This window comes from Nannospalax galili, unplaced genomic scaffold (genome assembly GCF_000622305.1).
Source record: "Nannospalax galili isolate Female #2095 unplaced genomic scaffold, S.galili_v1.0 scaffold85, whole genome shotgun sequence".
NCBI classification, from domain to species: Eukaryota; Metazoa; Chordata; class Mammalia; order Rodentia; family Spalacidae; genus Nannospalax; species Nannospalax galili.
Window position 1 is genome coordinate 8,450,401 of NW_008358866.1, and position 23,992 is coordinate 8,474,392.

The window sequence follows — 23,992 nt, forward strand, 5'->3', positions numbered from 1 at the left end:
CAAAAATAACACAGATAATAAAAATGACCCCATTATAAAGGAATTTAACTGGAAGCTATTCAGAGGGTTACCTGGTCCAGAAACTTAGATCACAGGTAAGGCAGGAAGAGGTTACAAAATCTACAAGCACAACCAGCCAGTGACTCAGGTGTCTCATGGCAGCTGCAAACAGGAGCTGGAGTTTTCTTACTCTAACACCTTATGTAGGGTAAGACAGGCTAAGCACAGTGGGATACATTAATAAAGATACAGCGCCTGCCTGATGCCCTAACAGCAGTTTGCTTTCTTATGGGAAAATCATTTGCCCAGAGCTTATCAGCAGGCACTAAATGCTCTAAATTTCTGCTGAGTAGAGGATGTAGGGAGACTCCATGAACACAGAGAACCTGCTGTTGAAGCACTTCATCCTCCTTCCCCTTCCATTGTATGTTCATTGTGTTTTGATCCTCCTTAAACAGGGCCTTGAAACTAATTGGAATTAGCAAATCAAAACTGGTACTCCCAAAAGTTCCATGGGCCAGGATGGGCCATCAGCAAGCAGTGCAGCTAGTTAGTGACCCAGCCTCATTCCTTTGGAAGCTACTATTGCCTTTTGTTCCTGCTCACATGCGCCAACGCTCCTCCATCTCTCCTGCTTCCTCTCACTGCCTATTTAAATGTGTTCTCTTCCCCTCACCTGCCTTTCATTCTCCACTCTTTCCTCCTTTCTTTTTTCAGATATTTTTAATTATGTACATTGGGGGTGGGGGAACAGTATGTGCATGTGAGTGCAGTGCCAGCAGAGGCTAAAAAAGGGCATCAGATCCCCAGAAGGTCGAGTTACAGGTTGATGTGAGCCACCCAACATGAGTGCTGGGAACTGAACAGGAAGAACGGTGCAGGCTCTTAACCCTGAGCTGTCTCTCTAGCCCTGCTCTTCTTCCCATGACTTTTCACCCTCTTTCCTTTTTTTCTGTTTACTTTTGCCTCTATCTACTTTTGCCCCATTTATGCTAGCAATGTTGAGGAATAAGGGGAGGTTGCAGCCCTGTCTTGGTCTAGTTGGTTTTGCCAGGAACCAGGGGCATTTATGTAGTTTAGCTGATGCAGTCATGTGATTGTGCTGAAATGTATTCTTTGTTCATAATTATAAATGGCTGAATTTTTGTGGCACATACATGTTTATATTTTTATAGATGTGCTTTGAGGTTTTATCTTGGGATCTCTTTCAGAATGAAATTTTTGGTTCGGCGGTGGCACAGAGTCACAGGTTCTAGTTCCATCAATATTAACAGGGATGGTTTTGGCCTGAGTCCAGGTAGGATCAAAATAGCATGTTTTCTGTATTCATGACTGAAATTACTGCATGTGTTGATAGCTGTCAAATAACTAATCCTGAAGCTGATGTTGTCCGAAGACAGTGAGTACCCTTTGAACAAGGCTGAAGACTTCATTGTTAAGAGAACAGTAACTGATTTTTATGGAGTGCCCTGTTTCTTTCAAGTGTTCTCTCAGTCCTATGATGCAAGCACAGTTACTGTTACTTGCACTTTACAGATAAAACACTGAACCATGGTTGGGCATGATAGCACATACCTTTAATCCCAGCACTCCAGGGGCAAAGGCAGAGGCAGGTGGAGCTCTTGAGTTTGAAGTCAACCGGGTCTATATTCTGAGTTCAGGATAGCAGAGCTATATAGTGACACCTTTCTCAAAAAAAGAAAAAGGAAAAAAAAAGAAAAAAAAAAAAAAACAAAACCCTGAGCAATGCCATTTGCCCCAGATTACTGGGTAGGTTAGCAGTGGATCCAAGCCAAGCCCTGGTAGTTGCCCTTCGCCGCCTGTTCTCCTGAGCCCCCTGGCTACAGAGGATTACTGTTAGTCAGGTGGAAGAATTGTGGTGTGAAGTTTTCAAAAAGCATTATTAATGTTCTGAGATTATGTCGTTATATAGTAATGGCAACAGTTAAAATTCCTTCTCTCTCCAGCTAGAAGTAAATGGGAAAAAACATTGGGGCTTAACGTGGTGTGTAAGAATGTCGGGAGGTGGAGCGCAGAGTCAAGGGCACTGTATACTGTGCTGTTGGTCAGTGCTGGACCACGTTTAGGGGTTTGAAAGTATTTTAAAATATTATACTGGAACTGAAATTTTTACCATGTTATGTGTTGTACTAAAAGTTAGCACCTCTTACTTGCATGTTTTTCCAATGAAAGCAAGTAGAAGACAGTGATAAAAGGACTTGCCTCGCTAGTTTTTTTTTGTTTTGTTTTTATCCACATCAGCTTTTCCCCAAATTTCACACTCAGAAACCATTCCCCTTTTATCTTGTTACAGCAAAGGTCTTTACAAAGAGCATATTCATTTATGTTTCTTCAAGCGCAGTTCTACAGTCAGAAATAGCCATATTCAAACAAGGAGACAAACCAGTATATAGTGTTCTCTTTCAGTAGGAATTGTAACTCACTATAAATAGCACATAGTGTCCTACCTGTACTGTTCTTTTAAGCCCTTACCAGTTTTTTAGAAATCTTCCAATGACCTGGTACTTTTTCTTTATGGTGGTATATTTTGGATTGCATTAGGTGCTGAAAAGACTGATCCGTTTTATCATTCTTCTGGTGGACTGGAACTGTATGGAGAAGCCAGACACATGACATATCGCTCAAGATCAGATCTGGACTATCCTAGATCTCCTTTGCCATTTCAAAATAGGTGAGAATTTTCTCAAACCTGGCTGCAGTAAATATAAACATATCAGAGAGAAGTAGACACTATTAGGGCTTTGACTTCTTAGAATTGTGAGCTAGACATCTTTAGTTATATGTAGTTTATGTAACTTATGGCTAAGAATCAGAGCTAGCCTTTTCATTCCTAAATGGCTTTTTTTATATTTTATTTTTATGTGTATGAGTGCATCGCCTGTATGTGTGTAAGTGGAGGCCAGAAGGTACTGGATTCCCTAGAACTGGAGTTATAGACATTTGTTAACCACCATGTGGGTGCTGAGAATTGAACCCGGGTCCTCTGCAAGAGCAGTCAGTGTTCTTAACCGCTGAGCCATCTCTCCAGCCCTCTAAATGGCTTTTAAGAGACTAAGAAACATAATTGGCCCAAGTGTTTGTCATATATATATATACACACACACACACACACACACACACACACACACACACACACACACACACACACACACACTATAGACATTGGAAAAGGTATTGAATAAAATTGATACCACCATCCACAACAAAACATGATAGTCTGCATGACAGGTTGCCTAATACATATCCAGCACTTTGTACTGGACCTTAGGACAGTGGGTTCTTTGGATTTATTGAATAGTTCCTTGTCATCCTAAATTTAGAAGTACAGGATGTAAGTTGGGCAGTGTGCAGAGCGGGGAAGAGGGGAAAAGGTATTGAATAAAATTGATACCACCATCCACAACAAAACATGATAGTCTGCATGACAGGTTGCCTAATACATATCCAGCACTTTGTACTGGACCTTAGGACAGTGGGTTCTTTGGATTTATTGAATAGTTCCTTGTCATCCTAAATTTAGAAGTACAGGATGTAAGTTGGGCAGTGTGCAGAGCGGGGAAGAGGGAAGGCTGATAACTTGGCTGCTTTGTTTCTGCAGGATCTGGATTTATGAATATACTTTAATCCTTAGGTACCCAGGCACTCCAGCTGATTTAAATCCCGGTTCCCTGGCATGTTCTCAACTTCAGAATTATGATCCTGATAGAGCTCTGACAGATTATATCACTAGGCTAGAGGCACTGCAAAGACGACTTGGAACTGTACAGTCAGGTGCTGTATTTTTAAACACTTTCTTCCACAATGTCATAGTGCTAGACTGACACCTCTCCTTTCTTTTTTTGACTTTGACATTCATTGTTGAGGATTATCAAATCTTCAGCTCAGTGCATATTACCAAGTTGTCCAAGTTTAAACTCTGTGTGACCAGAGAAATTGACTTTAATAAGATATGATTTATCACTCCAGTCTTCCATGACCCCTCCCCCACCCCAATGATTCTGTACTGTTTTCATTGAGATTAGGCAAAATGCAGATGGAGCTCCCATCTGCAAGGCACTTGAGGCTCCGGTCCACTGCAGAACGTGTTGTCATGTAGCACATGGTAGAAAGCAGTAAGCTGTGGAGAGAAGGCAGAAGCAACTGCCATACGAATGTCCGCCCTATTCCCTCTGCTACATTGCACTTTGTGTGTCATCTGAAACAAGCCAGCCCACATGAGATATTGTGAGCATGATCGTTTTCTCCTCAAAAATCCAAAGTGTCATACTTTATATAAAGGACTTTCTAGGGCCAGTGAGATGGCTTAGCAGGTAAAGGTGCCCACTACCAAGCCTGACGATCCGAGTTTGATGCCAGGACTCATATGGAGGAAGAGAATTGATCCCCACCAAGTTGTCCTTGACCTCCACATACATGCTTATAGCACACAGTCACCTCCCATACACATACATACACATACACACACACAAAAAAATGTAACTGAAAAAAAAAATTTTAACGGTAACTTTGTTGGAATGATCTTTTCTCCTGAAAACGACACCCAAAGCACACTTTATGTAGAGATGGATTCTGCGTTCACTATGGAAAACTTGTTTTCAGTCTTCCTTCAGTCACTTCTGGCCCAAAGACCAAATCATTTTAATTATTGTGCCAGTAGTTAACTTGGGTCATTTTATTTTTATTAAGGACTGTATTAATGCCACATACTGTGAACTACAAGTTAGTTGAACGCTTCGTTTAAGAAAAATTTGTGGGGCTGGAGATGGCTCAGCGGTTAAGAACACTGACTGTTCTTGCAGAAGACCCAGGTTCGAACCCCAGCACCCACATGACAGCTAACAACTGTCCGTAACTCCACAACAGCCTCTTCTGTCCTCCATGGGCATTGCACGACATGAGTACAGTGTGTACATACATGCACACATAACACTCATACACATAAAATATAATAAAATACTAAAAAAAAAAAAAAACATTTGTAGCTGGGTGTGATGGCACATGCCTTTAAAAATCCCAACACTCCAGAGGCAGAAGCAGGTGCAGATCTCTGTGAGTTCAAGGCCACTCTGCACTTTGTTCTATATAGTGAGTGCAGGTCGGCTGGGGCTACAGGGAGACCCTGTCTCAAAAAGACCCAAAAAAAAAAAAAAAAAAAAGCAAAAGAAACAGTTCAAGGCTAGCAAGGGCTACTTAGGAAAAAAAAATAATTTATTTAACCCAAATAACTTGTAGTAATAGTAAATTTTATTATCATAGCTGAGGTTTTGAAGAGCAAAAGACTTTTCAAGATGTGTACAATACAGAACAGTCAACCTTCAGAGTACTTCATTAAACATACTAACATTAGTCTTGCTTCCTTCCCTTGCTATAGGGCCAGTCATGGTGCCATCCAAATAGATAGTCTCAAAAAGGAAATTCAAGTATGAAGAATTTAAGATTTATATTTATTTTGTTCAGAACACAACTTGCAGAAAATAGTTTTGGGGTTTTTTTTGTTTTGTTTTGTTTTGTTTCCCCTTCTACCATGTAGATTTCTGGGACAGAACTCAAGTTGTCAGGCTCAGCAGCAAATGTATTACCCACTGAGACATCTCACTGGCCCCCAACATTTTAATTCTAAGCACAGTGACTTTTTTTTAATGGATTCTCTCCCACCTTGTGTGAACTGGCTAGCTTAATTAGGCAGCAGTCTAATTGTCCTACTTTCCTTTTACAGGTTCAGCTACTCAGTTTCATACTGGTATGAGAAGATAATCCTTTGAAGCATCATTAATTGAAGTTATTTTCAACACATTTCCTTTTGTAAATCAATGGCTCTTTTGTGCTTTTGTATTGTGAATATTCCATGGGACCAATACAAACACAGCTTCTGATTATATACAAAAGCCTTGCCAGAACACGAAGAGAAACTGGAGTTTGTGTATATAAGCATTGTGTATGTGTTCATGCACAATAATCATTAAATTACATGTATATTTGTGGAATGCTAATTTAAATGATTAAATTATAAACCTTGTGTATTTATCAAATGGGTGAAAATATTAAACTTTTGCGAATTATGATACTGCTGAATGTGTAGCTTGCGGTGTCCTGCACTTTCCTTTTAAGGCTACTGAAGTTACATGTTTCTGCCTAATATATTTGCTACTGGTGATGAAGACAGAACATACCACTTGTAGAGACCTATTTTTGTATAATGGTAGAAGTTTTGAATTTTATGGGGTATTTTGTCAAGTACTGAAATAAAAATGACTTCACCATTTTCATGACACTGCATTCAAACCGTCTTCATTTTAACTAAGCTGCAGCTCACTGTGCATATCATCTTGCCATTTATCTCAGATAGGCAGGACTTTGAGCTTAAAGTGCATTTCTTCTCCATTAAAGAACGTTTCCCATGCACCTCTCCAGCAACTATCTATAAATCGTGTGGTAGTGTTTTTTTAACACTAATTGACATTCTCATAACCAATCCGTATTTTATTGCATTTAATGTTACTTCTATCCAAAGAAGCCTCTTCACAAATTTTGACACAAAAATCATTTAGTTCAAAGAATACAAAATTGTATCAATCATGATGAGGCAAAATTCAGCAGGACTCCTGCTAATAAGCCAAAATAGATTGGGAAGCTCTGAGATAACAGAGGCCCAGCTTTGTTGCTTACACCTGGAAGATACTATTTGATGGTCTGTGATTTATATCAGCACAAATAGCCACAAGCTGTACACCGTTGGAAATTTCTAATTAATGTCCCATATTAGCAGCTAGGCTTTCTAAAATAGCAAAGCTATTCAAAAGCACATAGTTGAAGAGGGTAAATTGTGCATAAACACCTCTTAAAGCTAATATGGTTGCCATTCAAGGAAGTTCTGTTAGGGAAACAGTCGAGAAGAGCAGATGTGCAAGTGCTTGCCAGCTGTGTTCACCCCACTGGTGGAGTACAAACCCTCCTGGCATTAGGCCTCTGCAGTCAATGCAATTCATGTTTCTCAATAACTGGTCTATGGGGCTGAAGAAGATGGCTCAGTGGGTAAGAGCACTTGCTGCTCTTACAGAGGACCAGTTGAATTCCTAGCACCTATGGGGCAGGGAGAGGGTGTGCTCACAATTACCAGTAACTCCACCTCCATGGGATCTAATGCCCTCTCTCGGCCTCCATAGGCACCCGTACACATGTGCACATTTACACAGCATATGCACATACTCAAAATAACTAGTCCTAATTATAATTGGTCTGTGAGCAAAACCTAAATCTATTCTAGTGCTTTGGCCCTGTATGTTTGATCATCAGCACTGAAAAAAAATCGGTCAACATCTAAAACTAGTCACTAAACAGACTGGCCGACTGGCCTTAATTAAGGTTAACTCATTTTGTGCCACGAGTATCTACCAATCTGGTGAAACCTCTAGATTACTTATCGGAATGTTTTTTGTCTTTTTGAGACAGGGTATCCCTGTAGCCCCAGCTAGCCTGGAATGTACTATGTAAACCAGGCTGGCCTTGAACTCAGAAATCTACCTGCCTGTCTCCTGAGTTTTGGGATTAAAGGTGTAGGCCACCATGCCCAGCACTCAGAATAATTTTTTTAATATAATTTTTATTTTATGTGTATGAGTTATGCCTCATGTAAGTAAGTGCACCTGTGTTGTGCACTACCTGCGGAGGACAGAAGAGGCTGTCGCATCCCCTGGAACTGGAGTTACAGACAGTTGTTAGCTGCCATGTGGGTGCTGGGATTCAAACCCGAGTCTTCTGCAAGAGCAGTCAGTGTTCTGAAACACAGCCATCTCTCCAGCCCCTGAAACGTGGTACTTTTTACATAATTGTTAAAAGTAAAACTAGGTAGCAAAACCATCTCTCCAGCCCCAGAATATTTTTAATGACATAAAATATGTAGGATTACAAAAGAAGTCATTTCTATAGAAATAAGACTTTTTCAAAAAATTTTATTATTTTATGTGTATGCGTGTATTGCCCACACGTGTAAGTGCACCCATGTCATGCAATGCCTGCGGAGGTCAGTTCCCCTGGAACTGGCGTTACAGATGACTGTTAGCTGCCATGTGGGTGCTGGGAATCAAACCCAGGTCCTCTGTAAGAGCAGTCAGTGCTCTTAACCACTGACCCATCTGAAACACACACTTTTAAATACATGAGTTCACACTATTTTTCTCAATGAAAACTTTAATGTGAAACATTATTTAACAGCAGATTTGGCCTTCATACTTAATAGGAATCTTCAAGCCTCTTAAACAGAACTATAATATACATAAGGGGAAAAAATTCTTAGGGTATTTTCTTAGGTGGTTTTTTTGTTTTTCTTTGAAGGAGGGCAGTTCCTTTTTGGTTTTTTGAGACAGTCTTGCTATGTAGCCTAGGTCGGCCTCAAACTTACAATCCTCCTGCCTCATCTGAATGAGTGCTAGAATTACTGGTATGTACTACCACACTGAGCCAAAGAAAATATGTTGACTCCTTTAGTACACACAGATCATGGGCATTTCACACAGTTGGCCCCGTTAAAATCTCAGGTCGGCTCCTGAACACAGCCTTCCCAGAACACAGCTGATGACACCTTTCCCATTCCCTTCCTTAAAGCCAGAGTTAATTGATCCCAGATCTTATACTTTTATAAAAAGCTTAACTGTTTGAGTCAATAAAACTGGTAAGCAAAACTTCCCTAACTAGATTCTGGATAGGATGAAGAGAACAACCTTACACCATATAAAAAAAAAAAAAAATCCCTTAAGGATCTGATTTTGGATTTTCATAGAAATGTGACTGTGGAACCACAAACATACATAAGCACTATTTAGTATCAATTTATTATTTTTAGGAGACATGGTTATCACGGTAAGGTCCTAGGTCCTGATCATCTTCCTGTAGAGTTCTTTAATGTCTTTGGTCAGGTTTATTCTGAGATTGTTTATTTTTTTGTGGCTATTGTGAATGGGAGGGTTTCCCTGTGCTCTTTCTCTGACTGCTTGTCATTGGTATATAGAAAGGCTATAGACTTTTGTAGGTTAATTTTGTAATCTCCTGGAACTCACTATGTAGACCAGGCTGGCCTTGAACTCAAAGAGATCCGCCTGCCTCTGCCTCCCAAGTGCTGGGACTACAGGTGTGCGCTACCACACCCAGCATAGTACTCTCTTTTACTGGAAGCTTTGGCCATGAGTTTATTCCTTATCCTCACAGATCTTTACCCACAAAAATGGCCCAAGTATATGAACAATCTATGGCCTTTACAGAATTCCTCTAGGCTTTTAAACCTTGCAGAACTAGTTCCAAACTAGAATCTCCTGAACTTAACTGCCAAGAGCAATGTGTGCTTTTGAAGTTAATACCTGGGCATTCTACTATGTAGCATCTGCCAACTACCTAGATTCCTCTAAAAGATTGTTTACTCATAAACCTGGCTTCCAGGAAGCACACATCATATCAAAACTTTTATAAAGTTTCAAATGCCATTAGAATTGATAAAATCATTGAGCTAATAAAAAACATTAAAATCATAAACTGCTTTAGAATTACACACTCAAAAAACAGTACACTAGAAAAGCTGTTTTGTAAACTTCATTTTCTTCCAATGCTTTTGCAGCTGACAGGGAGGAATCACACGGTAGTTCCTTGCAGCCTTTCTCATTTTGCTCTTTGTTTGTAATGGATTACCGGGTTTTCAGGGGTGTGAATCATAGTTGTGTAATTCACACTGGGAAAATATCCATTGATGAGGTCAAATTCATATAAACGAAGCATAGTGGACCAAATTGTCTTAATTTGAACATATGCAAAATTTTCACCAATACAACGATGACGCCCTGTTTAAAAAAACAAAATCATATCAGAATCATTTTTAAATTCTATCTTGCATTTTTCAGCCTGGGGTGACATTTGTTTATCTCATTTGATATGTACAATGGTATAATAAAAGGATGACATCTTTCACATAAAACAAGAATGTAGATAAAGTTTAAAGTCCCAGGAAAATTCCAACATTATAGGAAACCTTGGGTAAATAATGATGACCTTTTAAAAAATGTAGTATCATACTGAGGCCAGATATACAGAATATTTAAATCATAAAAAGGTAATCTAGTTTGGGAATATATGAGAATATGTCTCAAGAAAGCCTTCAAGTCAGGTTGGTGGTGCACACCTTTAATCCCAGCACCCGGGAGGCAGAAGCAGGGGAATCTTTGTGAGACTGAGGCCAGCCTGGTCTACCTAGCAAGTTCTAGGCCAGCTGGGGTTATAGTGAGACCCTGGGGACCCTGTCTCAAAAGAGAGCCTTAATACTAAAATTATGGCCTGCAAATCAAAACTTCAGATGCCATTATGAATGGTTACGGAAGGAAAGGGATTTAATAAACCCAAAATAACACATTAATTAGATCAGAATCTACACATGGAGAACCTGACAAGCAAATTCTAAAATGCACAAGGAAATAAAGGGCCAAAGAAACAAACATGGACTACACTGGAGAATTTAAATCGATTTCAAATTCGACTTCATGACTAAAGGTTCAATAACCAGTACAGTGTAGTACTGGTTAAGAACCAATAGATCAAAGAGAAAGAACACAGCCCAGAAATAATCTGATGGCTACCTAGTTATCAACGAAGGCACGAAAGCAAGACAAGAAAGAAAAAAGTCTTTCCAACACATGGTGCTGGAATAAGACACTAAAAGGTGGGTGCTGGGACAATCACTAAAACAACACAAAGTTCAATTCCTGTCTCACACCATACTAAAATAAAAACAAGAACCTCATCATGAATGCTAAAATCATGGGGCTGGAGAGCTGGCTCAGTGGTTAAGAGCACACTGGGTGTTCTTCCAGAGGACCTGGGTTAGATTCCCAGCACCCACATGGCAGCTAACAACTGTCTGTGACTCCAGTTCCAAGGGATCCAATGCCCTCTTCTGGCCTCTGCAGGCTTTTATACAACGGGGGTTCACTTACATACATGTACACAATACACTCATACACATAAAATGAAAATAAAATTTCTTTTAATGCTAAAGTCATTAAGGTTTAGCAAAGAACAGGAAACACCCTCCATGACTTAGCGTAACTCAGGACTAAACACAATGACCATTTAAAAACTGACAACGAGGGGCTGGAGAGATGGCTCAGCAGTTATGAGTTCTGGCTGCTCTTGTAGAGGACTTGAGTTTGGCGGCTAACTATCTGTTACCCTAGTTCCAGGGGATCTGATGCCCTCTTCTGGCCTCCATGAGCACTGTACACAAGTTGAGCACTCAAATACATGAAGACAAACACTTACACACATAAAAATAAAAATTTTAAAAGATAAGGTTACTTGTTTGTCCAAACTGAATGATGGTATAAGATTTGGGCATTTGGAGGCTGGAGAGATGGCTCAGTGGTTAAAAGCACTGGCTACTCTAGCAGAGGACCTGGGTTCAGTTCCCATCACCCACCATGGTAGCTAACAGCTGTCCATAATTCCATTCCAGGGGATCCAATGCCCTCTTTTGGCCTCCATGGGCATGGCATGCACATGGTACACTGACATATATGCAGGCAGAATATTCATACATAATAAAAATAATGTTCTAAAATTTTTAATTTTTATAATTTGGGCATTTCATTGTAACCTTTGTTGCCCAAAAAAAAAAAAACCACTCTAACCCTGGATGCTTATCACTCCACTTGTTTAGCCTGTAACTGCATTTATTAGTGGGAGCCACATTTAAGACAGCCATTTTCACACTGGCTCATGTTCAAGAAAGGTCTACACAAAAAGGTTATTTTTAATAGCAATAATCTAGAAGTATCCTAACTGAATCAACAAAAGAATTGATAAATTCTGATGATTAATAAAATCTAACATTAAAAAAAGTATAGATAAATAATAAAGAGCAGAGCAGTGACTAGAGCAGTGCAGCCTCAGGCCAAGGACTGCTAGTATCGTCTGCAACTAGGAAGAAGCAAGAGCTCCAGAACCCTCAGAAACAGCATGGACTACCAACACATCAGTATCATGAGCAGCCTCTAGAACAGTGGGACAGGAATTTGTCATTGTTTTGAGGCACCCAAGTTGTGTTAATCACGGAAACTAAACACTAACACAACAAAGGAAAACAGACTGTGATTAGTATCAATTACAGACAAGATGTGAAAAGAATTTACCACCAGATGTTCAAAAATGGAATAAACTACCACCCAAAGTAAGCAAGCAACTCATTACCAAAAAGCTGATGTGGGGGCCAGTAACCAGTTTAGAAATGATTACGTGCTACAGAATCTGAGCTAACAAGCTAATGGCCCTTTCAACTATTACTCTAGGATCTTTGAATGTTATTAAATCTGTTTATTGTATAAGGATTTAAAGTTCCCAAAGGCCTTCATACTTTTATCTTTCTGAAATGCTGACAATCTGTTATGTAACCTGAATAATTCCCTGAATGGTGTGCTGACTCCCAGGGTTCTTTAAATCAGAATTCACAAGACTCTGGATATTCTTATAAGGGAAATCAAGGGTAGACTATGAAAATTTGAACTAATAAAACTAGGCACATTAGAAAGCAACGGAGCATTATACAAGGATTCACTTAAACAATTCCCATAAGCATGTTCCTATGAAGAGGGAAGACCTTTATAAAAATAAACATTCATGTGGGTTAATTGAAGAGGGGCAAATATAGTGCCAGGACAAAAACTTCAACCTAAAATGTAATCATCTTACCAGCTCCAAATGGTACATAGGCAAACTTCTCTCCTGAAGCTGGATTATCCTGTAAGTAGCGATCAGGATTGAAGTCCAGACGTTCTACCCATGAATCTTTAAGTCTTTGATTGACAGTGGGAGAAACACACACCTGATGTCCTGGAGGAATGGTGTACCCTGCCACAGTCTACAAAGCAAAAGAAACATATTTCATTAGAGAATTTTTTTAACATAGTACTAAATATTCAGACCATCATACACTAAAGCATTAATATACATGAAGTGTACACATATTTAAAGTGTCTAGATGATAAGCCAACTCAAAATTATTTGCAAATGAGCCAGTACTGAATTCAAAGTATATATACAAATTAAGGTCAAAGTGGAGTAGAATTTCAAGGAGCCCAAACAATCTGACCTATGCAATTCATACTTGGAATCTTTTTACAGCAGACCATACTAAAGTCAGTAAAGGAAGGCACTTCTGTGTTTAAAAACTGCAAATGATGCCAAGCGTGGTGGCACATGCCTTTAATCCCAGCACTCAGGAGGCAGAGGCAGGTGGATCTTTGTGAGTTCAAGGCCAGCCTGGGCTAAATAGTGAGTTCCAGCACAGCTGGGGGTACAAGGAGACCCTGTCTGAAAAAGACAAAAAAAAAAAAAAAAAAAGAACAATCTGCAATTGTTAAAAAGGAAAAACATAATTAGCATTGGATTAGCATGTATACAATCTACTATGTAAAATTTTTAATACATTCAGTATAAAATTTAAAATTATGCTGGGCATGGTGGTGCACACCTTTAATCTCAGGAGGCAGACACAGGCAGATCTCTGTGACTTCAAAGCCAGCCTAGTCTACATAGTGAGTTCCAGGACAGCTGGGGCTACAGGAAGACCCTGTCTCAAAAAGACAAAAAAAAAAAATTATATGGAGGGGCCAGGCACAGTGGCACAAACCTTTAATCCCAGCACTCAGGAGGCAGAGGAACGCAGATCTCTGTGAAATCGAGGCCAGCCTTGTCTACATAGCAAAATTTAGGCCATCTGGGGCTATAGGAAGACCCTGTCTCAAAAAATATGTAATTAATTAAATGGAAGCAATGATGATTTTTCACTTTTGTAATTTAAAATATTCTCTTTGATATTGTTATAACTTCTCTCATATATATATATGAGAATATATATAAACAATTATATATAAACAATATACATATATAAACTATATATATATATATATATATATATATATATATATATATTAAATGAAGTTACTTTATAATGGGGTGACAATGCTGTACTGGACACCATGGGGTACCAAATAAATAGCCCAGTGCAGTGGAAGAAATGGGTTTTTGCCTTTGGATTCACTGGCCAGTGAGGTCTCAAAAGCCTACAAGCATTACTGGCTATTAAAAAATTTTTAAGGAAAGAATTTCTGATTTTTTAAAATACCTATTCACCATATTTCAACAGTAGAAAAAAAGTTATTTTAATTTCCTGGTTCATATGAGAGTAAAAAGGCAGAGAGAGACAAACGGCTCATGATGGCTAAGGTTGTCACGGTCAGCAAGGGAACAGAGAAGGCAACAGGAAGAGGGTCAATGGTACGGCAAGGACAAAGTTCACGCCTCCAAAAAACAGGATTATCAAAAAGAATCAATAACATTTTCAAAATTGATAAATTAGACAAAGATTTATATACTTTTATTATGTGTGTGACGGTGTGCCTGCATGTAAGTGCATGCAATACCTGCAGAGGTGGTTCAGATCCCCTGGAACTGGAGTTACAGATGGTTATTAGCTTCCATGTGGATACTGGGAACTAAACTCAGTTCCTCAGCAAAAGCAGCCAGTGGTCTTAACCACTGAGCCATCATCTCTCCAACCCAAAAAAGTTTATTTATTTTTATTTTATGTGTAGGAGTATTTTGCCTGCAAGTGTTCAGATACACTGTGTAGTGCCCACAGAGTCCAGAAGAGGGTGTCAGATACCCTGGAGCTGGAGTTAGGAACCGAACCCAGGTCCTCTGATCCTCTGGTCATCTGCAAGAGCAGCAAGTGTTCTTAATCATTTAACCATTCTCTAGTGCCTCAAAAGTTTATTACAATCCAACAAGAGTCAATTCAAAAAGATAAACAGCTGCATCTTGGTAATAAGAGCAAGTTTTATAGTAATATAACTTACACTACTTTCAGACTGACAGTTACCTTTGAAACCAAAAGCATGGCAACCTACAGCAACCTAGCAACTTTAGGAGTCAGACCACGTTTACCAAGAACTAGCTGGATATTGTGGCACATCCCTCCCACAGTCAGGAGGCTGAGCCAGGATGATGACCAGGAGTTAGCGGTAGCCTGGGCTACAGTGAGTTGTCTCAAAAAACAAAAAACAAAAAGAATGAAGTGGGGTTGGAAATATGACTCAGTGGTTAAGAGCACTGACTGCTCTTGCAGAAGACCCGAGTTCTAATTCCAGCACCCACATGGCGGCTACAAACCATCCATAACTCCAGTTCCAGGGAATCTGAAGCCCTCTTCTGTCCTCTGCGGGCACTGCATGACACGGGTACACTTGTATACATGCAGGCAATACACACATACATAAAATACAAATAAAGCAAAAAAAATTTTTTTTTTGAAGAAAAGGAAAAAAGAATGAACCAACCACCAAATCAGCAAACACTGTTTAACATTACAAGTATTTGAGGTAGTAATATAACTTCGATCAACTAGGGCTAAAACAGGATGCTTGAAAAAAAAAAATCCTGGGAAATGAGAAATGAGATAACTACAGGAGATTTTGAAATGTTCTAACATACAAGAATATTGAAGGCCACATGTGTGTACAGGAGGGCTATAATATGCAACATAACATAATGACAGGAATCTAATCTCACTTATGACTGACCTGTACCATACATAAATGAAGGATAAGGCAGGGTCCTAACTCCCTGATGGACTTGTGGATTTGCACACTCTAAACATACAAAGCCCTTCAGCAAAAGCTAGGAGATACTGTTCAAGATAGTTTATCTAGTATCTAATTGTCAGGTGACCATAAAAGTTACAAGTTCAGATCTCATTATATAAATATAGACTTCATAGAAATGATTTATGAAAGTCACTGTACACAACAGCATTTACAAACAACAACAAAACAAAACTCCACCAGTAACAAACCAGGGATGAGGGAATCTGATTCCCCGAGTTGATAATGTTTTTTAAATGTTCAGATTTCAATAAAAATAAAGAACAAAAACAGGAAAATATAGAGATGTGGCTAATAACAAAAGGCAACATAATGGGAATTGTCCCTGAACTGGACTTTTTTTTAAGCTAAAGCAACTACCTTCTTGTAGAGTGTCCAACTTTGATAATTAAAGGAGGAAGTGGAAATCAACAATGGCACAACAGTCACAGAGGGGGCCATGTGGAAGCATTTCCATTTTCCTTGCTGGCCACATCTTTATCTCCCCTCTTGCTCTCCTACAGTGACAGCAACAACCAAGTGACATCTGGAATTACCAGACTTCCATCTCTCAAGTTTGTGGTATTGGATGTCCAGGAGCCTACAGAAGGGAATGGGAGGGCGCAACCATGCCTTTGGACTTACTAGAAGAAACTTTGGACTTACTAGATGAGGAAAACCAGGCCTAAAGAATTAAAGTATAAGAAAAGCAGGGCAGGGTGGTACATGCCTTTCATCGCAGCACTCAGGAGGCAAAGGCAGGTGGATCACTGTGAGTTTAAGACTAGCTTGGTCTACATAGCCAGTTCAAGGCTAGCCAGGGCTACATAGTATAGCAGATATGAACTGGCATTAAGAATGAACATAAAAAGACTACTTAAAGGCTAGTGATATAGGTAAAAGTTGGGTTTGGTGGTGCATGCCTTTAATCCCAGCACTCAGAAGACACAGGCAAGTGGATCTCTGTAAGTTCAACTTCAGCCTGGTCTATGTAGTGAGTTCCAGGACAGCTAGGAACCCTGTCTCAAAAAAAAACAATGCAAGGGGCTGGAGAGATGGCACAATAGTTAAGAGCACTGGCTGCTCTTGCAGAAGACCCAGGTTTGATTCTCAGCATCAGTGAAAAGTTTACAAAAAAAATTTTTTTTTTAAGATTTGAAGAAATTAAAGGGCAAAAGAATGGAAATCTTTCCTACGTCCATGGGTATGGGCCAAAAAACTAAAACTCTTAGAATGGCAATACTCCCAAACTAAGATGCATGCAGTACAATAAGAATCACAAGTTTTGCAGAAAACAACAAGCTGACCCTAAATTGAGATAAAAATTAAAAGAGCTTAAAAATCTACAACAGCTTTGAAAAGATTAGAGTCACACTCCAAAATTCAAAACTTAAAAACTAAACATGTAGCCAACATTTAAGCTGAGCACACAGCTCTTCCTCATGGAATGGGAGTCTGAGTCCAGAAAAAAGCCTTAAGTTTGGGGCTGGAAAGATAGTGTAGAGGTTAAGAACACTTGGCTGTTCTTGCAGAAGACCCAGGTTCAAATTCCAGCACCCACATGGCAGCTAACAACTGTCTGTAACTCCAGTTCCAGGGGCTCCGACAGCCTCTTCTGTCCTCCATGGGCATTGCAAGACATGGGTGCAACTTACCTACATTCAGGCAATACACACATATACATAAAATAAAAATAATAAATAAAATATCAAAAAAAAAAAAAAGGAATGAAAGCCTTATAGCCAATAGAGTTTTAACAAGACCATTCTGCGGAAAAACAACAAGTCCTTTCAATAAACATGCTGGGACAAATGGATTTCTACATTAAAAAAAAACAAGTAATGCTGGTCTCCTACCTCACATTATATATAAAATTAACTTAAAACAGATCAAAGATCCAGATGCGTTAAGAAGAAAAGGCAGGGTTAAGTCTTAATACTTAGAATAATTTTCATGATATCCAAAATGTCTATGAAATAATGAATGGATAAATACCATGTAGTATATCCATGTTATAGAATATTATTGGTGATAAAAATTGAAATACTGACACATGCCCTGACATGGGTGAACTAACTTAACATGCTACCATGGTTTGGATCTCATTTAAGTGTGTTCCCCAGCCAGGCATGGAAGCACATTCGTTTAATCCCAGCAGTGAAGAAGCAGAGGCAGACAGATCTCTGTGAGACTGAGACTAGCCTGGTCTATATAGTGGGTGCCAGGCCAGTTAGGGCTACAATGAGACCCTCTCTCAAAAAACAAAAACAAAAAAAAAGGTACCAAAAAAAAGAAAAACTATAGCCATATATCCTTATGAATATTGATGTAAAAACCATCAACAAAATATTAGCAAACAAAACTGAGAAACATAAATGGACTATAGAACAAAGTATAATTTGTCCCAGGAATATAAGAATATCTGCATGTAAAACACCACATTAATAAAGGATCAAAACAAAAAATAACAAGAAAAGGACATGAGCAGGGTGTGCTCCAAAGATGGACCTCCGGTTGTCCACTGAGTCCTCTCTTGCTTTTCTGCCCAAGGTAGGTGCAGTGTGTGGATTTCTAGTCCCCATTACTACCATTACTACTTTAGAAATTTTCTGCCCAAACACAGGCCACAAGTCACATGTGCTGGATAGCTTTCATGTCAACTTGACACATCTGGGTTGAGGGAGCCTCAATTGGGGAATTGCCTCTATTGGACTGGCCTATGGCCATGTCTGAAGGGATCTTCTTGATGAGTGATGTGGGAGGGCCCAGCCCACTGTGGGTGGTGCCACTCCTGGGCAGGTGGGCCTGTGTTGCATAAGAAAGCAGGCTGAGCAGGGGCCAAGGGAGCAAGCCTGTAAGCAGCATTCCTCCATGGCCTGTGCTCGAGCTCCTGTCTCCAGGCTCCTGCCCTGAGTTCCTACCTTGGGCTCCCTGATGAACTGCGACCTGGGAAATGTAAGACAAATAAACCCTTTCCTCCCCAAGTTGGTATTGGTCAGAGTATTTTGTCACAGCAATGAAGAACAAACTAGGACATCACAGAATTCCAAATAATCCAGAGACTTTTACACTAAGACACAGCATACACATACTATTCTCTACCTATAGAAGCCAGACTTTAAAGTCAAGGACGTAACTCCAAGGAAGTAAAATGAAAGAAACAATTCCAAAGAGCTCTAAGAATACAAAATCTATCTGATAAATTGTAATGAATAGAAACAATAGCATTAGTTTCTTTTAGGTAAGAGAAGCTTATTAGTTTAAACTACAGTATATAGAAAACCTCAAATTGTCCCTTATAAACAAACCTGGTCATAAGTTAAAGGAGGCAGATCCTCACCACACACGGTTTTCTGTTCTAAGTAGCATTTTTGTTGAAGTGTTTTGTCTCTGGCCAAAAAGAAGCCCATCCAGGCACTGGTAGTTGAGGAGGTGTGTTGACCTGCCAGGAGCAGACCAATAAGCATCCCTGCTATTTCATCATCTGTCAGAGGACGCCCGTCCCTGGGGATGAACCACACACACCTACTTAACATTTGACAGACACATTTCATGTTGCAACCTAAAAAGGGGGTCCTATAGAGTACATTTCCCAATCATAACAGTCTCTTTCCTTTATCTAGCAAAATCAGTGCCCCCTCCCCACTTGGGAAAGAGTCGGAGCAACAGAAAACATGACCTTTTACATAGAAGACTTGGTTCCAATTTATTTGCAAATTTTCACTATGCCCAGTCACTGACATGCAGTAAGGCATGAGACTACAGGAATTAATGTCTCAATAATTTAGAAGTACAAAGGTTATAGCTACCAATTTGTTTTTTCAATATCCTTACTTTTTAGCTGGAAATATTTTTCTACATTTTAAATATTTTCTACATAATTTCCTGCTTCAGCTTGCTGAGTGATCTGCAAGGTTCTTACTTGTATGTTGAGTCCAGTAAAGTTTGGAGAATGTCATCAATTTTTTCTTCTGACTGTCTGCGTTTCTGGATTGCCTTATAGAAGATATTCTTGATTTCTCGATGGGCTCTATCCCTGCGTCTGTAATTAAGAAGCAGAGTATTTTCAATACAGTAATACTTTTTTTTGCTTTTTTTGTAACAGGTTCTCCCTGTTGCCCCAGCTGGCCTGGAACTCACTATGTAGGCCAATCTAGCCTTGAACTCATAGAGATCTGCCTGCTTCTGCCTCCTGAGTGCTGGGATTAAAGGGGTGTACCACTATGCCCGGTTCAACACAGTAATACTTTACAGGATCGAAACCTATACCTAGCTAGCTAGCTTGAAGCAACCCAGGACCTGTACCTAGCTTGAAGCAACCCAGAACCAAGAAAGAAAAATGACATCAAACTCTTTTAAAATTCTTTCTTATTTATTTTTATTTTGTGTTTAAGTGTTTTGCTTGCATGCGTGTAAGTGTACCCATGTCATGCAATGCCCATGGAGGCCAGAAGAGGGTGTCGGATTCCCTGGAATTGGAATGGTGGACAGTTGTTAAACCACCTTGTGGGTGCTGGGATCCAAACCCGGGTCCTCTGCAAGAGCAGCCAGTGCTCTTAACTGCTAAGTCATCTCTCCAGTCCCTTTCTAATTTTTCTTTTTTTTTAACATAAACTCCTTTTTTTTTTGGTCTTTTAGAGACAGGGTCTCCCTGTAGCCTCAGCTGGCCTGGAACACACTATGTAGACTAGGCTGACCTCAAACTCACAGAGATTTGCCTACCTCTGCCTCCCGTGTGCTGGGATTAAAGGAATGCACTACCATGCCCGGCTACATGAACTTTTTTTTTTTCCATGTGTATTCGTGTACTGCCTGCATGTAAGTAAGTACATTCATGTCGTGCAATGCCCACGGAGGTCAGAAGAGGCAGTCGGATCCCCTGGGACTGGAGTTATAGTTGTTAGCTGCCATGTGGGTGCCGGGATTTGAACCCAGGTCTTCTGCAAGAACAACCAGTGTTCTTAACCACTGAGCCATCTCTCCAGCCCCTACATGAATTCTTATATTAAGAATTTCAACAATCCTTAAGCAAGGATAGTGTTTCATCACACATATCTCACATCACTAATACACTACCTTCTTGTAATTAAGGGGTAAAACAAGCATGAAATTCCTTTACAAGCATCTTCCAATTCAACAGAAAACATGTCTCAATTAATGCAAAATTCTAATTTTACCCAAATCAATTCTTTTTTTTTTTTTTCAATGTGTCTATCATCTACATATATTTAAGTGCACCCACTTAAACTCACAGAGATCAGCCTGCCTCTGCCTTCCAAGTGCTGGGTCTAAAGGCATGCACCACCACACCCCACTTCACAAACTACTTTCTTATAAACTGAAATTTACTTTAAACGAACTCACTAGATAAATCTGTCTTGAAATCCTATAAAATAGGTAGGGGTTCATAATCTGCTCAACTTTCAAAGCACACAAACAGTACAGTAGTTATAAAAAGTTAAATAACCAAGTACAACATGGTCCCAATCCATACCTGAAACTCGGCAGAGGCAGCCAACCTGGCAATAGCCAGGCAGCATGGCTAAAACCTCCATCCAAATCGGCATACAGCTGTGCTACCTTCTCATTGAGTTGACTTCTGATCTCCTTTCCATGTAAACAATGGCTGGCTGTTAAAATGATAAGCTCAGAAAGAGCTTCAAATACATCTAAGGGGAGAAAAGATCATTCTTGTTACTATTTCCAAAAGGCTTTTGAAATATTTTCCTGAACATATAGAGCCTATGAAGGAAAATTGGAAATTTGTTTTTTGAAAAAAACAAACAAACAAACAAACAAACAAGCCAGGCGTGGTGGCACACGCCTGTAGTCCCAGCACTTGGGAGGCAGAGGCAGGTGGATCTCTGTGAGTTCAAGGCCAGCCTGGTCTACATAGTGAGTTCCAGGACAGCTGGGGCTTACATTACAGGGAGACCCTGCTTCAAAAAGACCAAAAAAAAACCCTCAATTTAATTCCAGCACTTGGGAGGCAGAGGCAGGCAGATCTGTGACCCTGTCTCAAAAAAAACCTCCCAAGAGGCACAATCCTATTCCTACCACCAAAAAGTCTACAGACAGGTAGACTATGGCTATCCAGAATATTGAAGGCAATAAACCAACTACCTGTACAGACAGGTAGACTAAGGCTATCCAAACACTGAAGGCAATAAACAACTCATGGGCCACATGCTCCCCTTCTGACCAACCAAAAATCAATGCCACAGAGCACCTCTAAACCTCATTTATGAGCTTCTTCATCTTCAAAAGATAAAACACAGATTAAAAATAAGTGTGGTTATCTGATTTCCAGGTTACAGTGCAAAAGCAGCAAAAAGATCATTCGTTACATATGAGGACAATCATGACATCATTCCCAAAAACGGTGGTCCAAAATTCAAAGGCTGCATGTTTCCCAGGCCAAATGAAGGAAAATGTGGAATAAACACTGACATCTTGGCTGAATGTAAAAGAAAACTATGATCAGCCATATCCCAACACTGGAGACAAGCATCAGGGAAGCCCCTTTGATGGCACTTAAAAGTCAGGAGAATTATCTAATTCTGTTCTTTAATTCCACATTCACTAGATGAACTTCCAGTTAACATTTGACATTCCAATTAGATCAGCAAGTATTCTGGTCCTCTTGGTGCTACAATAATGTCATGTATTTGTTTGCAGGTTTTGTCTGTCTTAGATTTGGACTTGCTTGAGACTGGGGTCATACTAGGTAGCACAAGATAACCTCAAACTTGTGATCCTTCTGCCTCCACCTCCCAAATGCTAGGATTTCCCACATGTGCCACCGTTATTAACTTGGCATTCTAACTGGGATCACGCCTGTAGTCTCAATATTCAGGAGGCAGAGGGCAGGAAGATTGAAAGTTTGAGCCTAGCCTGGACTATACAGCAAGGACCTTCTCAAATAAATAAGTAAATATAAATAAATAGGCATTCTAATGTACACACCCGCTTCTTGTGTGATAGGAAATATAACATATCAGCTTTGAATGTACTAAAAATAAAATTCCTACACCTTTTATAGGTGCTAATTCCCAAAGCAAGAATGTGGTATAGCCTGCTGCCCTGGGTGGTACTGGACTCTGAACAGATATTACTTCCTGACGGGGATATGGCCATTTTCTCTGAAAGCAGTACTTACAGAAGTCCAGCACCAAGGCTGGGTTGGGCATTACAACTGCAGGGTAATCAGAACACATCCCTCTCATGAGATTCAAGGATTCAAGGTAGCTCTACGCACACTGTACTATGCTCTGTATACATACATATGCATACTGCGGATGCTTACTTTTTTCTCCACTTTCTCCCCAACTTCGAAAATATTCCTTTGTTTCTTTTTCAATTATAGAAACATACTGTTTAAAGTGGGCTATGTTAAGGCCACTTTTTAACATTTTCTTCTGTTCCAAGAAAACCTTCAAAAAAATAAATAGTATAAAGCATTAAAATGCATTTCTTATCTTGGTCTAAGATCCACCAGGTTATTCTAATTAATATAACAAAAAAATCTTAAATTCTGAAAAAGTGACAAGATTTTTAAAAACTGTAACGTGGGAAACAATGCATCTCTGCAGATATTTGAAATGAAATGACACGAACAGTCTGAATAAAATAAGCTTACACTAAATAGTCCCTTGAGACATTTAAAATTTAAGAGTCTAAGAAAATGAATAAAAAAAATGAATACATAAATCTGTGCAGAAACATTCCAAGGCCCTGGCTTTTGAACATAAAGAGAAGCATTCATTCCCCCACTATTCTCCTACCTCAGAAACATGTCAACCCTTAACTGCCTATCTCAGATACTGGGATATGCATGCTATGGCCCCAGCCAGAGCCCCATACCACATACCGGAACCAGTTATCTAATTTATGGTCTACTCATAACACTTCAATATGTGAATTGAGTACCGGTAAACATAAAGTCAAAAATACCCCACACCTGAAGCAGATGCATTAAAGAGATTGAGAGGTAGGGGTAGAACCAGGTCTCATAGTGTAGCCCAGGCTAGACTTAAACTCACGATCCTCCTGGCTCAGGCTCTGAAGTGCTGAGATTTCAGGCATGAGCCCCACACCTGGCTTAAAAGAGGACTTCTGGGCTGGAGAAATGGCTCAGCAGTTAAGAACATTGATTGTTCTTGCAGAAGACCCAGGATCGAATCCCAGCACCCACATGGCAGCTAACAACTGTCCATAACTCCAGTTCCAGGGGATCCAACAGCCTCTTCTGTCCTCCACAGGCACTGCACAACACAGGTGCACTTACCTACATGCAGGCA

The 23,992-nt window shown here is 39.8% G+C and overlaps 2 protein-coding genes across 8 annotated transcripts in view; one reads left to right on the plus strand and one right to left on the minus strand.

The window, feature by feature from the left end:
- The window catches only part of Akap9 (A-kinase anchoring protein 9), a 160,387-nt gene extending 154,090 nt beyond the window's left edge, over nt 1-6,297 (plus strand). For all 7 annotated transcript variants that reach the window (XM_029558377.1, XM_029558378.1, XM_029558381.1 and 4 more), the window contains 4 exons: nt 1,212-1,297; nt 2,563-2,692; nt 3,653-3,792; nt 5,738-6,297. In XM_029558377.1, coding sequence (XP_029414237.1) covers nt 1,212-1,297; nt 2,563-2,692; nt 3,653-3,792; nt 5,738-5,775 — 394 coding nt within the window. In that variant the 3' untranslated portion in view covers nt 5,776-6,297. The remainder of the gene's footprint in view (nt 1-1,211; nt 1,298-2,562; nt 2,693-3,652; nt 3,793-5,737) is intronic.
- Nucleotides 6,298-9,378: 3,081 nt separating this feature from the next.
- LOC103725250 (lanosterol 14-alpha demethylase) overlaps nt 9,379-23,992 on the minus strand; it is a 22,725-nt gene continuing 8,111 nt past the window's right edge. Inside the window, exons 4-9 of the mRNA XM_008822583.3 lie at nt 22,999-23,125; nt 21,187-21,361; nt 19,615-19,734; nt 19,001-19,196; nt 12,742-12,910; nt 9,379-9,845 (exon numbers count right to left, since the gene is read on the minus strand). Of these exons, the coding sequence (XP_008820805.1) occupies nt 9,667-9,845; nt 12,742-12,910; nt 19,001-19,196; nt 19,615-19,734; nt 21,187-21,361; nt 22,999-23,125 (966 nt within the window). The 3' untranslated portion in view covers nt 9,379-9,666. The remainder of the gene's footprint in view (nt 9,846-12,741; nt 12,911-19,000; nt 19,197-19,614; nt 19,735-21,186; nt 21,362-22,998; nt 23,126-23,992) is intronic.